General features: G+C 43.6%; 1 protein-coding gene across 1 annotated transcript in view; it reads left to right on the top strand.

The window, feature by feature from the left end:
- The window catches only part of LOC134742127 (nipped-B protein), a 35,908-nt gene extending 19,702 nt beyond the window's left edge, over positions 1-16,206 (top strand). Inside the window, exons 20-27 of the mRNA XM_063675089.1 lie at positions 891-1,155; positions 3,841-4,031; positions 9,806-10,002; positions 10,084-10,207; positions 10,331-10,477; positions 11,140-11,330; positions 11,861-12,035; positions 15,714-16,206. Of these exons, the coding sequence (XP_063531159.1) occupies positions 891-1,155; positions 3,841-4,031; positions 9,806-10,002; positions 10,084-10,207; positions 10,331-10,477; positions 11,140-11,330; positions 11,861-12,035; positions 15,714-15,866 (1,443 nt within the window). The 3' untranslated portion in view covers positions 15,867-16,206. The remainder of the gene's footprint in view (positions 1-890; positions 1,156-3,840; positions 4,032-9,805; positions 10,003-10,083; positions 10,208-10,330; positions 10,478-11,139; positions 11,331-11,860; positions 12,036-15,713) is intronic.
- Positions 16,207-16,224: the final 18 nt, after the last annotated feature.

The following is a 16,224-nucleotide window of genomic DNA, read 5'->3' as shown; positions in this document are numbered from 1 at the left end:
AATTCATGACTACTTATTGATGAGTGATATTAGTTTCCTTTAAACGTCGTAATCAACATAAAAACCTACTATTAATGTAAGAATACGAAAAATATACATATTTTATTACCCTGTAGCCTGCGTAGTAGCCTTACCACGAGTTTGGCACTACATATTCTCATCCTTTTTGAAGACGGTTTTTTTTGTAAGAAGTTTTTATTTCGAAAATAACGATGTATAAAATGTGAAACGTTATTCGACTAAACATTGCTTAAACGAAAAGATTACTCTGCCAAATGAAAATCGTCCAATAATAGTTTTGCTAATTTACACAGAAGCGAACTGAACTGTATGCGAACCAAGAGTCTGCGTAACGTTAGTCGACCAAAAGTTACATCTGCAAATAAATAACTCTGCGAACCGATGTTCGGGGAATCGTTGTCTGCGAATCGATAATCTGCTAAAAATTATTCGGAGAATCATTAGGTACCCCATATCTATATATAATTATATATTTCTTGGATTTTAGAAACGGCTCTAACTATTTCGATGAAATTTGCTATATGGGAGTTTTCGGGGGCAAAAGATCGATCTAGCTAGGTCTTATCTCTGGGAAAACGCGCATTTTTGAGTTTTTATATGTTTTCCCAGACATTGGAATTTATATGAAACACTAGCATGAGACGTCACAATCAAATTACCTACTCTTTATAGTTTTCTACGGGTTTTAAAATAGATTGTGTCTAAATATAACTGCTGTCTACGTTTCTCTATCCATCTTCTGAAGCTTTATTTCATGCGTTGTGTAAAATAATTTATTTTAAATACAGTCAAATACCCTATTGGCCCTATCTATCCCCTCGGCGTCCCATAATAAAATTTCAAGTTTTGAATTTTATTTATTCTTCCAGATTGACATCAAAGAACAATTGTTCACAACGTTGATGTTCTTTGTGGGATTGGAGGATGAGGATTTTGTGTCACACACACTTAAAGCGCTGGGTTCCGTCTGCGTCAGGCATTACGAATTTATGCTAAGGCCGGAACTGAAAGAGTTTTACCACCAGCTGCTAACTTCTGACCTCGCGCCTATAGAAATGAAAGCAGACGTGCTCAGGAATGTCGAAATGTATTTACAAGAGGAAGAACAAAGAATGATCAGACAGGACAAAGAATGTAAGTTTGAAAATATTTATAAAATAAAATAGTTTTCTGTACCAACATTAATTACATACAGTATGTAGATACAGTACCGGCCAATAATATATCACCTGCATGTTTTTATGGTATAACTTTTTTTTTATATTTGTTAGTGACTTCCACCTCACTGCTTTAGGTAGTCTTTTTTTTACTAGAGGTTTTTTAGTAATATTTTGAGTATCCTATTGTAATTCACAGTATTTCATTGCAATAATCATCATTTATTTGTATAAAATGACTGGTAAAATATGCAATCTACAAACTAACCTATATTGTTTACTCTATACAAGCTCATGCAAAAACACTCAAAGGTGAAATATTATTGGCCGGTACTGTATTTCATTTGGTCATATATAAATCCTTATAGCATACAGTAACATGAGTAGCCTTTCAGTAACCTACCCCTCTATCAAAAACCTTGCACAATTTTTATTTAAATGTGCGTGTGTCTCTTTGTATTTGACACAGATTTTTTTGCATGTGTTATTTCTTTACCTCCCCGCTTAATTCGGCAGACATTGTTGTACGCAAATACGACATATAAGGCTGCTCCAGTTATGATATCCTCTAACCCGCTTATTCATAAAACTTTACGGGCCTGATTTAGGTACGAGGGGCGTTCAATAAATTCTCGATATTGATATCTTACAACCTTTTTGAGTATTTCTTTTGTTACTGGCCACTAAGAGTCATTCATAGACTTTAAAAAAAAAAGTAAAATTCAAACCGATATGTTCTTGTTTTTCTGCAATTGCCGAACAAACGTGAGCACCATGAGCGATTTAACAATGTTAATTAAATTAGAGCATCGAGCCGTAATAAAATTCTTGACCAATCAGGGTAAAAATCAAAAAACTATAAAAGAAGAAATGGATTGTGTTTACCGTGAGTCTGCTCCTTCTTTATCTACCATTCAAAAGTGGTCAAGTGAATTTAAACGTGGGAGAGAGAGTATTGAAGATGATCCTAGACCAGGCCGGCCTGTAGTAGCTACTTCACAAGAAAATATTATCAAAGTGGAAAAACTTATATTGGAAGACGGCCGAGTGAAGGTAAAATCAATAGCTCAAATAACCGGTCTTTCTGTTGGTACCATACATGATATTATCCATTACCATCTTAATATGTCAAAAGTAAGTGCGAGATGGGTTCCGCGAATGCTGACACCGGTTCAAAAAGATATGCAAGTAGCTTGTTGTTCCGATTTTATTGACCTGTGCGGTGAAAATCCTGATGAGGTGCTGCAAAAGATAGTTACTGGAGATGAAACCTGGGTTCATTATTATGACCCAGAAAGTAAACAGGAGTCCATGCAGTGGCACGTTAAGGGTACAGCTCATCCCAAGAAGTTCAAGGTCATCCCTTCAGCTGGCAAGGTCATGGCCACAATATTTTGGGATTGTGAAGGAATATTACTGATCGATTACAAACAAAAGAGTGTAAATATCACAGGACAGTACTACGCTAATATTCTACGTCAATTAAGGGGTGCAATCAAAGACAAGAGGCGAGGAAAATTAACCAAAGGTGTTCTGCTTCTGCATGACAACGCCCCTGTGTATACTGCTCATATTGCCAAGGCGGCTATTCTTGAATCTCTGTTTGAAACTATTACTCACCCACCGTATAGTCCGGACTTAGCCCCCCAGTGACTTCTTTTTGTTCCCCAATCTTAAAAAGGATCTGCGTGGAAATCGATTTTCTGACGATGAAGCGTTGAAGGCGGCAGTGGAGGAGCATTTTGACACCAAAGATAAAAATTATTTTTATGAGGGATTAAAAAAAATAATAGATCGATCTTTTAAGTGTATCAACATAGGGGGGGAGTATATTGAAAAATAAAAATATTAAACTTATCGTATTTGTTTGTTTTCATTCACATACCGAGAATTTATTGAACGCCCCTCGTAAACTATGTTTTATCCCTTTCTTACAAATACATAAGTCAAAATGACAGACAAAGACAAACGATTCATAGCTAATCCAGGCCAGTAACCCGTTTATGAATAACGCCATAAGTGTCTAAGTATAAACCTGACAGAATGATAGATGTAAGGCCAGGATTACACTTGTAAGTTTTACTTACGTAAGTAGGGACACAGCTATACTACAGAATGAGATATGAATATCGTTATCTCTTTCTAGTAAATAGCTTTTTAAATTTCATTTACACTTCCATTGCCAATATGTATTTTAATTTCCATTTAATTCATGATGTGTTGCCAGAATAGATTTTAATCTGTTCTATTCTATTTATTAGGCCATTACAGTTTTTAATGAAATGTATATGTACGAGTATACGGTATTAGTGACTATTGAATTCTGTGGTGACTTGTAGGAGAGATGTATCGAGGAATCAATAGAATCATTTATAACTGTGTTAAATAGAAGACAAAAAAACCGGACAAGTGCGTTCCGTACTTAGTATTTGTTGTTATAGCTGCAACCGAAATACATCATCTGTGAGAATTTCAACTGTCTAGCTATCACGGTTCATGAGATATAGCCTTGTGACAGACAGACGGACAGTGGAGTCTTAGTAATAGGGTCCCGTTTTACCCTTTGGGTACGGAACCCTAAAAACGATTTTAAGGATCTTTGCTGCTCCTATTATCCTCGTACTCGCGAGCACAACTAACGTTATCTATTCTGTTTGGACAGGGTCGACGCGATCGAAGCTAGAGAACCTGAAGGAGATGGGCGACGTGTCGTCGGGCATGGCGTCGACGGTGATCCAGCTGTACCTGAAGGAGATCCTCGGCGCCTTCCTGCACCCCAGCACGCTGGTGCGCTCCAGCGCCATGAAGGTTGTCCAGCTCGTGCTGGCGCAGGGGCTAGTGCACCCCGTGCAGGTACACACCACACCCACTCACCTCTACACTTCTTACAGAGACCCCACACTAGCGTCTCCTGAATTCTTAACCTGTCAATTTATTACAGTACGATTAGATTCAGTTTAGGACTAGTGTCAAATTTGCATTTGCGAATAGGGAAATTACGCAAATCACAAACGGTAAACAAACCCCCTTGATGCATCAATGTCATATTTATTCGTAACAAATTTGTGCTAGTGCTGCACTCTGGCGGCACAACATTGCAGTAATATTTCCTATGATTCCCCTCGCATTGTGTCAATTTACCAGAGGCATCCATTGATTACGTAATACGTTTTTAGGGTTCCATACCTCAAAAGGAAAAAACGGAACCCTTATAGGATCACTCGTGCATCTGTCTGTCTGTCCGTCTGTCACAGCCTATTTTCTCCGAAACTACTGGACCAATGAGGGCTATCGTTTTTTTTGCTCACCAGTTGGCGCCTCTGTTGATGGTGGTCCAAAAGACTAAAGAACAGCTGTCAGTCATTGAAGTGACAAGTGACATTTGACATTTCGAACTATGGAAAAGACCACCATCTACACTAGCGCCTCTAGCGGCGAATTCATACGCTTTAGCCCTCATTAAGTTGAAATTTGGTATACATATGTAAGTTTGTGACCCAAAGACGGACATGTAACGTAAACAAATGAATTTTAAACACGGGGACCACTGTTGGGGGGTAAATGAGAAAATTAAAAAATAAAGTTTTTCAAACTATATCGTGTTACATATCAAATGAAAGAGCTTATTGTGAGAATCTCAAATATATTTTTTTACATACATACATATAATCACGCCTATTTCCCGGAGAGGTAGGCAGAGTCCACGGATTTCCACTTGCTACGATCCTGACATACCTCTTTCGCTTCCTTCACTTTCATAACATTCCTCATACACGCTCGCCGGTTTAGGGTGCTCTTGACCTGGCCTTTCTTCAGGATTTCCCCGATCTGATCAGAGAAAGTCCGCCGAGGTCTGCCCCTTCCAACTCCCGTTTCTACCTCTCCCTTATACACTCTCTTTGTTAGCCTTCTTTCACTCATTCTTTCCACGTGTCCAAACCATCTCAACATACCTTTCTCAATTTTTGTCACTACATCTTCGCTCAGTCCACACTTTTCCCTTATCACACTGTTCCTAATTCTATCTTGCAATCTCACACCACACACACTTCTCAACGCTCTCATTTCCACTGCATTCACTTGGCTCTGATGCCTCTTCTGCCATACCCAACTATCGCTACCATACATAAGTGTAGGCACCAGCACCCCTCTATGCACAGCCAAACGTGCCTTTTGCGACACCTTCTGGCTGCTCATAAAAGCGTTAAGTGCCCCATTCACGCATATTTTTTTACAATTTTAGGATAAACAGTTTAGAAGTTAAAAACTGTTATATATGTCATATATTAAAGAAAAAGTGACGAAGCCCTCCAGTGGTGAAGGCCGGATTCGAACCGGCGTCTTTAGCTATCGTGGCTAACGCCATGAACCCCTAGGCCACCCCGCCACGGCGTTGCCCGTCCGAATTTCTCGATTATATGCCATCTTAGTAAGACTAGGCGTCTTTGAGTCTCTCTCGCTACAACGTAAATCCGTAAGGAGTTCGTTTAGGTGCAAGCGCGCACTGCTTGCCCTTAGAGCTGGTCAAAGACGCCTAGTCTTACTAAGATGGCATATAGTTTACACGTGTACATTTCATCCATTAAAATGCATCGGTCGCGATTTTGAATTAAAAATTTGTTCAAAGTTTTAGCTCGAGATTTCGCTCTTCCAAGCTAGGCAGCAAGTCCTTTCAGGATTTTCTGTTTCTTCCTAGTCTGTAGATTTATTCTTATTTTACCATTATGGACTATAAGAATAAGAATATTTATTTAAGGTGGTTCGATTTTCATACAAAATTCAATCTGCTTTAATTAAGGCACTACACACTATTACTACACAAATATTTGCTCATTTATCTACTTTCGAATATTCGTTTGCGCTAAATTAATAGAAAAACTTTGTTTCATACAGAAATCATACATAAATCAACGTAATTTATTCATCAATTTTACGTATGTGTGTGTCACAAATGTCGTGTACAAATACGTTGCGTGCGGCGTTGCCACTCTATGACGTTGGCGACGTTGCCTGGCCGACCTGGCAGGATTTGCAGTGCCGTCATGTTTAGTGAATTTCTATTTGACAGTGTTGACACTGACACATAGGGTCATGTTTATTGTGACATCAATTTGTTTGTATAAATTGAAAATGATAGCAACGTCTAAATCAAGTTACAAAAATCATCGGTGTTCTGGTCCGCGAAAATCCAGAAAAATTCAGACTCAATTGAAGCGGAATTCATGATGGTGAAGTTTCGTAAGGTAGGTACAGTTTCATTCCTTCATTGTACATTGTAATTTTCTCGTGCCGATCTTTTTAGAAATAAATTCTCACTTCTTCCGTAATGGTAGATATAAGCAGTGAACAATACCTATATAATGTAATTATTACTGTTTTGGTTGCCGAATAGTCAATGTGTCACTAACTCTAGGTTTTTTTAGGTATTGTGCAAAATGAAGAGGTATTCTTGGAAATAAAATGTTTTCCTTCATTAGCCAGAAAAAATCAGGACATCCTCACTGCAATAAAGAAAAATAAAACATTTCCTGGGGATGAAAATTATGGAATTTTGTCTATGAATGAAAATAGTTATTTGTTATACAAGGGTGCAAAGTTGTATTTTACCCGCGAGTGTGGAATTGAAACGCGAGCAAGCGAAAGGATTCTATAGTTGAACCACGAGCGAAGCGAGTGGTTCTAAAATAGAATCCTGAGCGTAGCGAGCGTTTCAACACACAAGAAGTAAAATACATTTGCACCCGTGTGTTACACAAAACTTTTCCCCTCACTATAGCGAGGAAAGTGCAACATCCACAGGCGTTAGATCATCTTCATCACTGGAATCACTTATTTTTGTACGATATTATAACAGAAAACACTGGAAATTCTGATTTTTACGTGAGTCGGTGAGAAGTGCTTTTAAGTAAAAATTTTGTTGACAATGTTGACATTTCTGTTCTGACGTATGAAATGTCAACGATGCGTTTTGAAATTGCATCGACTCAACTTGTGCATTCAGAATTATATTTAACATCATTATAAAAAATCTAACGTTTCTTATGGAATTTTAAGGTTTATGACTTAAAATTATTAAATAAAGCTAAATTTGGTATTTCTTATTACATTCTCAAATCATTTATTTAATGATAATTAATATCGAACGAACCATTATTATGAGCGTTTTACGTTTTGTTATCTGTCAAGCTACTTAAACATGCTCCATTCAAGGTCAAATTACTTTCCCCACTAGTGGATAAAATGCGTTTTTCTCCGCTTGTTTTAAAGGATAAAAGACGGCTTTCCGAGCTAGTGAGGGGAAAACACAATTATTACTAGGTAAGTAAATGATAACTATTAGAATCCATATTGTTGCATCATCTTTCTTCCTATAACATTAGAGATTTTGTGCTATCATGATATTATTTTTCTTTCAGGTACAGGGACAACTACGGATAACAAATATGAAAAAATGTTATTTCATTTGTTGTGTGAATCCATCTACACCAACAAGACATCCACTGCTGGACATAGGCCTCCCCAGGGATCTCCACAACGACTGGTCTTGCAAGACCGGCCAAAATATCGAGAAATAAATAATATAAATAAACATGATAAATATCCCGTTTTCTATAATAGTTATAATTAGAAGGCCATGCAATGTTGTTACTCACTGTACCTACTTGAATCAAAAAATATATATAAAAAAGTTTTAATTTTATTTTACAATTACTGCTTTATTATTAGTACATTACGATACAAGTGCGAAAAGTAGGAAATTGGCAACGAGTGGCGATAAATTGAAACACGACCGAAGGAAGTGTTTTAATCGACACGAGTTGCGAATTACCTTTTCGCACGTGTATTGTACAACGTTTTACAGTACATAATTATGGCCCTTTACATTTTCGACATATGCACGTATTGTACTAATTACCGCACTAGGGCGGTAACGTATATGTAGCACCATATGTACTAAAAAGTATTTTACAGTACATATGGTGCAACTTTCTCGCCCTAGTGCGTAAAGAGCACTTTTCATGCATATGTCGAAAGTTTAAAGGGCCATATGTACTGTAAAACGTTGTACGATACATGTGCGAATAGGTAATTCGCAACTCGTGTCGATTTAAAACACTCTCTGCGGTCGTGTTTTAATCTGTCGCCACTCTTTTCGAATTTTCTCTTTTCCGCACTTGTATCGTAAATAACTATTTCAAACTGCAAGGGTACGATGATAGATCTCAATTCAATATAATTTTGCAACATTTGGCATTATTAGGTTATAAATTGTATGGAGATGAAATCTATCATCGTACCCTTCCAGTTTGAAAAATACTATAGAGGCTGGGCAGTAAGGGATTGCTTTACTTGTAGAACTATATTTAGCCCTTTAAAAAAAACTGATACCTGACACTTACAAACCTGGACTTCATTGGGCTAGTGCTACTAAGAATCGTCAGTATTCTCCATCCTTTCTGAGTTGGAAGAACCCAAAAAGGTGAGATTTGTGAAAGTCAGGTTTTCAATATATGTGGCGTTTTCAACCAAACGGGTACCTACTTATTGTTGTCATATTTCCATGAAGCTTCAAAATGAAATCAACCTAATCGACAACCGACAATGTGGTACATTTTAGTTCAAAACGTCACATATTTTTATAAAACGTTATAAACTAATTTATTAATAATACTGAATATCTGGGAGAAAAAGAAAACATAAGTAAAAACTCAAAAATGCTCGTTTTCACAGAGATAAGACCTAGCTAGATCGAACCCCTTACAGCAAATTTCATCGAAATCGTTAGAGCCGTTTCCGATATCACTGAAATATATTTCGGTTATATCGGAATCGGACAAGAATTCGAAGAATAAAAGGAATAAGATAACACAAAAAGGACAAAAAAAAGTACCCCTGTCGTACCAGTCTCGAACCTGAATCCTCTTGCATGTATTTCCACGAACATACTGCAACGCCATTGCAGCATACTTACACTGCATGAAATTGTCTACTACAAGCATCACGGAAACACTGTTTGCATGTGTGAGTAATAGTAGGAAATAGCATGACAGAAACACTCTGTCGACTTTAAAAGTGTTTTTTGCACTAATGAAGTATTCAATGTTAATTATAATAGTTCAATATTTATGTAAAGAGTGCGCTAAACATACTTTTAAGTATACAGATACCAACACTATTCCACAAAAAAATAAAACCTGAAAATTTGCGAAAGTGACGCCATCTAGCGGGGTTTAAGCTTTGGGTAACCTAGTCGAACCACCTTAATAGAAAAAACCTTAATAACATTAGATATTATCCTGTGGCCCCACTATTCAAACGAAGTCTTTAACTTTTGGCTATATCATCGGTAGAAGCCGATGAATTTTGATGGAACGATGCAACTTCGGGTTCGATTTCGTCTCCACGCTGGCTTTTTTGAGACATCGTTGTGCGCGTTGTCGCATCGTAACAATGTGATCATCAGGTGATCCGTCTGCTCGTTTGCCTCCTATTTCATTAAAAAAAGTCAGACTTATTATTAATTTACAAATATTTTCATTTATTCTCGGCATGTCGAGTTTAGTTAGCCAATGATATCTAATATATATTTTTCTTAAACTTGAATATACCTAGTGATTTATTTTCAGATTGTTCCATATTTGATCTGCATGAGTACTGATTTAGAAGTGACAGTATCTCACACAGCGGACAAAAACCTACAAGAAATAGATAAGAAATACCCTGGATTCATCCATATGAAGGCGCAACTTGGCATCAAGCTTTCTTATCAGTTACAAAAAATAATTCAGACCAGCGTCAAGAATGATGTCATTCGAGGTTTTAGGTAACTTGACAATAATTTGACATCTTTGAAAGACTATTGATCAACTAAGAAATGTTACTAAACTTACTAATGCCATTTCAGGAAAAAAGACCAAGACGAACTACCTTCGTCTCTAAATGGATTTTTATATTCATTACTACGTAATACACGACCGCAAAGGAGAGCGCTGGTTTTATCGTTACTTAAGCAATTTGACGATGTTTCCGTGAGTACCCACCCATTCTTCAGTCCATTTCCAATATACACGCAACATAATTATTATTATAATATTCAATACTACACTACCTATATTAATATTGTATATTTTCAAAATTAAACTTGTTTCCAGACTGCGCCTTTGGATCAAATATTGTACCTGGCAGATAATTTGAGTTACTTCCCGTTTCAAGTACAAGATGAACCACTTTTTATAATTCATCACATCGACATCATCATATCTACATCCGGATCAAACTTACTACAAGTTTTTCGTGAGGTAATTTAATAAATTTTACTAGTTGGGCGTAGTTTCGTGATTGTATGTGACTGGAAAGAGCTGAAAGTAGCCGCTCAAGATCGCGACAAATGGATGGATGGAATTTTTCGGCGACCCCTATGTCCCTAATGAGAGCCCTCATTGCATCATTTGCATCGCAACAGGAATGCATCATCATCATCATTACATCTTTCTCATTGATCTTAAATTAAAAGCAAGTATTCTATAAAGAAGACAACGGGGAAGATAACCGAAATAGTCTTATAGAACATTCAGTGGGCATAGCAGAGGGTTGTCTTTATCATAGTCTCACATTTCATTTAAGCCTACATCTAAAAAGTACTAAGTGCCATGTCAAAACGGTACATTTCTTTTTGTTCCCCCAGCAAAGCTTGGTAGGCAACAGTGAACCCGACTTAATGGGTGTTTTTTTTTAAGTTTTTGGTATGTTGTCTGCAATGTTAAAACGTCTTTTTAATTTGCTGATCTGTCCCTCGCGGGCTCACGCATGTGGCAATTCTATGGTGTACTTACTTTTAAGTATTTATACTATTCGTGTGACACACTTGTCATATAAACTTATACATCATCACCGTATATCGTTCGATTCGCTCGGATAATCTATTAGTGCCCTCGTGACAAAATCCTAACCTCTGTCGCAGGGCCTGGTGAGCACGAGCTCGGAGGTGAAGGAGGAGGAGGAAGAGGAGGAGGAGGAGGAGGCGGAGGCGCTGGTGGCGCGGCTGCCGGAGTGCACGCGGCCGCTGGCCGACGCGATGCGCCAGGCGCGCGGCTGTCTACTGCTGCTCATGCTCAAGCAGCACCTCAAGCAGCTCTACGGGTTCACCGACGCGTTAGTATCACTACATTTTATTCTTCATTCTTGTCAAAAAACGACCTTTAGGTTTAAAATTTGTGACTTCGAACGCGATATCGGCTTCGTGAAAAAACCCCTTACTTGGTTAAGACTTCAATTTTAAGACGAAGGATATTCTCACAAGAGATTATCATCTGGCACTGTTCGTATGTGCATGTATAAGTAAGTTGTCTTATTTTTTTGCAAACCAACTAATTTACGACCACATGTTGGTATACGATTGAACTGAAATTTGGCAATGGTTTGATAGTGGATGATAGATTATACCACTTTAAACTGAACAATCTTGGTAGTAAAACACAAAGGTTCTTCATAACCAATTGTGCATCTCTTGAGGAATGTAACATATTTATAACATTTAAAACTTTCGCGGTTTGAACACATATTAAATCACATTTAGAAACGGGTCTATCGCGAAAGGAACCGCGAACAGTGAAATCTGTGTCGAAACGTCGGTAAATAAAGTTTCTAAATGTGATTTAATATGTGTAACATATTTGTTACAGCAAAATCAACCAGTACTCGCCGTCGGAAAGCGTGAAGGTGTACGAGAAGGCGATATCGCGGCGGCAGGCGCCGGTGTTTGAGCCGCGCGCCACCATCGCGCAGCTGCACGACGAGCCGCAGGACGACGAGCTCGACGAGCGCGGCCGTCGACGGCTGGTCGACGACTACCTCGAGGTATGTACACGTGGCTCTCATGTACACGCCGGAGAGTTAAAGGTGTACGAGAAGGCGATATCGCGGCGGCAGGCGCCGGCGTTCAAGCCGCGCGCCACCATCGCGCAGCTGCACGACGAGCCGCAGGACGACGAGCTCGACGAGCGCGGCCGTCGACGGCTGGTCGACGACTACCTCGAGGTATGTACACGTGGCTCTCATGTACACGCCGGAGAGTTAAAGGTGTACGAGAAGGCGATATCGCGGCGGCAGGCGCCGGCGTTCAAGCCGCGCGCCACCATCGCGCAGCTGCACGACGAGCCGCAGGACGACGAGCTCGACGAGCGCGGCCGTCGACGGCTGGTCGACGACTACCTCGAGGTATGTACACGTGGCTCTCATGTACACGCCGGAGAGTTAAAGGTGTACGAGAAGGCGATATCGCGGCGGCAGGCGCCGGCGTTCAAGCCGCGCGCCACCATCGCGCAGCTGCACGACGAGCCGCAGGACGACGAGCTCGACGAGCGCGGCCGTCGACGGCTGGTCGACGACTACCTCGAGGTATGTACACGTGGCTCTCATGTACACGCCGGAGAGTTAAAGGTGTACGAGAAGGCGATATCGCGGCGGCAGGCGCCGGCGTTCAAGCCGCGCGCCACCATCGCGCAGCTGCACGACGAGCCGCAGGACGACGAGCTCGACGAGCGCGGCCGTCGACGGCTGGTCGACGACTACCTCGAGGTATGTACACGTGGCTCTCATGTACACGCCGGAGAGTTAAAGGTGTACGAGAAGGCGATATCGCGGCGGCAGGCGCCGGCGTTCAAGCCGCGCGCCACCATCGCGCAGCTGCACGACGAGCCGCAGGACGACGAGCTCGACGAGTGCGGCCGTCGACGGCTGGTCGACGACTACCTCGAGTTATGTACACGTGGCTCTCATGTACACGCCGGAGAGTTAAAGGTGTACGAGAAGGCGATATCGCGGCGGCAGGCGCCGGCGTTCAAGCCGCGCGCCACCATCGCGCAGCTGCACGACGAGCCGCAGGACGACGAGCTCGACGAGCGCGGCCGTCGACGGCTGGTCGACGACTACCTCGAGGTATGTACACGTGGCTCTCATGTACACGCCGGAGAGTTAAAGGTGTACGAGAAGGCGATATCGCGGCGGCAGGCGCCGGCGTTCAAGCCGCGCGCCACCATCGCGCAGCTGCACGACGAGCCGCAGGACGACGAGCTCGACGAGCGCGGCCGTCGACGGCTGGTCGACGACTACCTCGAGGTATGTACACGTGGCTCTCATGTACACGCCGGAGAGTTAAAGGTGTACGAGAAGGCGATATCGCGGCGGCAGGCGCCGGCGTTCAAGCCGCGCGCCACCATCGCGCAGCTGCACGACGAGCCGCAGGACGACGAGCTCGACGAGCGCGGCCGTCGACGGCTGGTCGACGACTACCTCGAGGTATGTACACGTGGCTCTCATGTACACGCCGGAGAGTTAAAGGTGTACGAGAAGGCGATATCGCGGCGGCAGGCGCCGGCGTTCAAGCCGCGCGCCACCATCGCGCAGCTGCACGACGAGCCGCAGGACGACGAGCTCGACGAGCGCGGCCGTCGACGGCTGGTCGACGACTACCTCGAGGTATGTACACGTGGCTCTCATGTACACGCCGGAGAGTTAAAGGTGTACGAGAAGGCGATATCGCGGCGGCAGGCGCCGGCGTTCAAGCCGCGCGCCACCATCGCGCAGCTGCACGACGAGCCGCAGGACGACGAGCTCGACGAGCGCGGCCGTCGACGGCTGGTCGACGACTACCTCGAGGTATGTACACGTGGCTCTCATGTACACGCCGGAGAGTTAAAGGTGTACGAGAAGGCGATATCGCGGCGGCAGGCGCCGGCGTTCAAGCCGCGCCACCATCGCGCAGCTGCACGACGAGCCGCAGGACGACGAGCTCGACGAGCGCGGCCGTCGACGGCTGGTCGACGACTACCTCGAGGTATGTACACGTGGCTCTCATGTACACGCCGGAGAGTTAAAGGTGTACGAGAAGGCGATATCGCGGCGGCAGGCGCCGGCGTTCAAGCCGCGCGCCACCATCGCGCAGCTGCACGACGAGCCGCAGGACGACGAGCTCGACGAGCGCGGCCGTCGACGGCTGGTCGACGACTACCTCGAGGTATGTACACGTGGCTCTCATGTACACGCCGGAGAGTTAAAGGTGTACGAGAAGGCGATATCGCGGCGGCAGGCGCCGGCGTTCAAGCCGCGCGCCACCATCGCGCAGCTGCACGACGAGCCGCAGGACGACGAGCTCGACGAGCGCGGCCGTCGACGGCTGGTCGACGACTACCTCGAGGTATGTACACGTGGCTCTCATGTACACGCCGGAGAGTTAAAGGTGTACGAGAAGGCGATATCGCGGCGGCAGGCGCCGGCGTTCAAGCCGCGCGCCACCATCGCGCAGCTGCACGACGAGCCGCAGGACGACGAGCTCGACGAGCGCGGCCGTCGACGGCTGGTCGACGACTACCTCGAGGTATGTACACGTGGCTCTCATGTACACGCCGGAGAGTTAAAGGTGTACGAGAAGGCGATATCGCGGCGGCAGGCGCCGGCGTTCAAGCCGCGCGCCACCATCGCGCAGCTGCACGACGAGCCGCAGGACGACGAGCTCGACGAGTGCGGCCGTCGACGGCTGGTCGACGACTACCTCGAGTTATGTACACGTGGCTCTCATGTACACGCCGGAGAATTGAAGGTACGCCGGAGAAGGCAAAACAAACAAGTTAGTACAGCCTACAGTTTGATTACTTTATTGCTCCTGTTACAGGCTACACCCGGTATAGGGAGCGTGCATAAACTATAGGGGGCAGCACGGGAGCCGTCAGATTTTTCGTGTGAGGCGTAAATGTGAAGTTTATGCTTCCGAATTCCGATGTAGCATTTAGCCCACAAGATTGCAGAACCTACTATGCACAAGAAAACGTCGAGAACAATAGATGGTAGCACTTGCTTTGGCAATGTATGTTTATGTTTCCGATTCAGGCCACAAGATGGCAGAGCCTCAACGCGCATGGTGCCTAAAAATCTATGTGGAGAGGCCACGCACTCAATGTGAAATTTTCAATGCCATTTTAAATTTTGAACTCTAATCTCCTTACTCTTTTCACTTGCGTACCTATGTAATTTCATTCATTCATTTCTATTGCATCTTTTCAAGCGACCCTTGGACTCATATATTGCTACGTACATTTTGTACAATCTTATTAAGCTCATAATATTTTTTTTATAAATTTGTCTCGCAAGAAGACCGGCACAAACCTCCGTGTTCGTTCCGTATAGTACCACTACCAATCCTCGTGCTGTGCAAAGGTTCGTGCTTCGGCTTTGACAGCTGACGATAGATGCGGGACGCTTCACGGCTCCATATATTATGCGGTAACTCTGGTTGTTGACGTTTGACAATCCAGGGACGACAACACATATTTATTTTAATTATGCATTTATTTCAGATGTCAAAGAGTGTGATCGATATTTTGATAGACTACTCCTCTTACATCTCTTACAATCAATAACTTTTTGCTCCGGGGAAGAATAACCCCGACAAGGTCTCGTTTATCCATCTCCCCGGTTCAGGTTATAACAATAAACGGAGACATCTCTATGTTTGTCTAAAACCGTTTTAATTTCCACCAGTTCAAGCAGCTGATGCTGAAATTCGACCCCGAGGAGGAGGAGGACGAGGAGTTGACGGCGGGCGGCGCGGGCTTGGGCGCGGCGACAACGACGGCGGCGGGCGCCGCGCCGACCGCGCCCCCCGCGCCGCCCGCCCCGCCGCCCGCCACCTAGCGCGCCCGCGCCGAGCCCGGTCCGGCGGCGCGACAGTGATCAGTGCCAGTGCCAGTGTCCGTGCCCGTGCCCGTGTCCGTGGACTTTAACGAATAGAGACGATTAGACTACTCGGGGGGACCCGAGAGATTGATTAATTTATTGCGCTCGGGTGTGCGGCCCGCTCGGGTGTGGCGCCGCGCCGCGCCGGCGCGTGTACAGAGCCCCTTCGGCGCCGGCGCGCCCGACGATCTTAAATCTTTGCGTAAGTTATATCTGAGAAACTCGATTTTGTTTATATTAAAAGTCTTGTGTGTAGATAATTTTTATGAAGAATATAAAGTATATGTACCTCCCCGGACTTGAGTTTCTTGACCGT

Source organism: Cydia strobilella, chromosome 6 (assembly GCF_947568885.1).
Source record: "Cydia strobilella chromosome 6, ilCydStro3.1, whole genome shotgun sequence".
Lineage (NCBI taxonomy): Eukaryota > Metazoa > Arthropoda > Insecta > Lepidoptera > Tortricidae > Cydia > Cydia strobilella.
The sequence above is the reverse complement of the archived record's forward strand: the minus strand, read 5'-3'. Positions and strand labels throughout refer to the sequence as shown.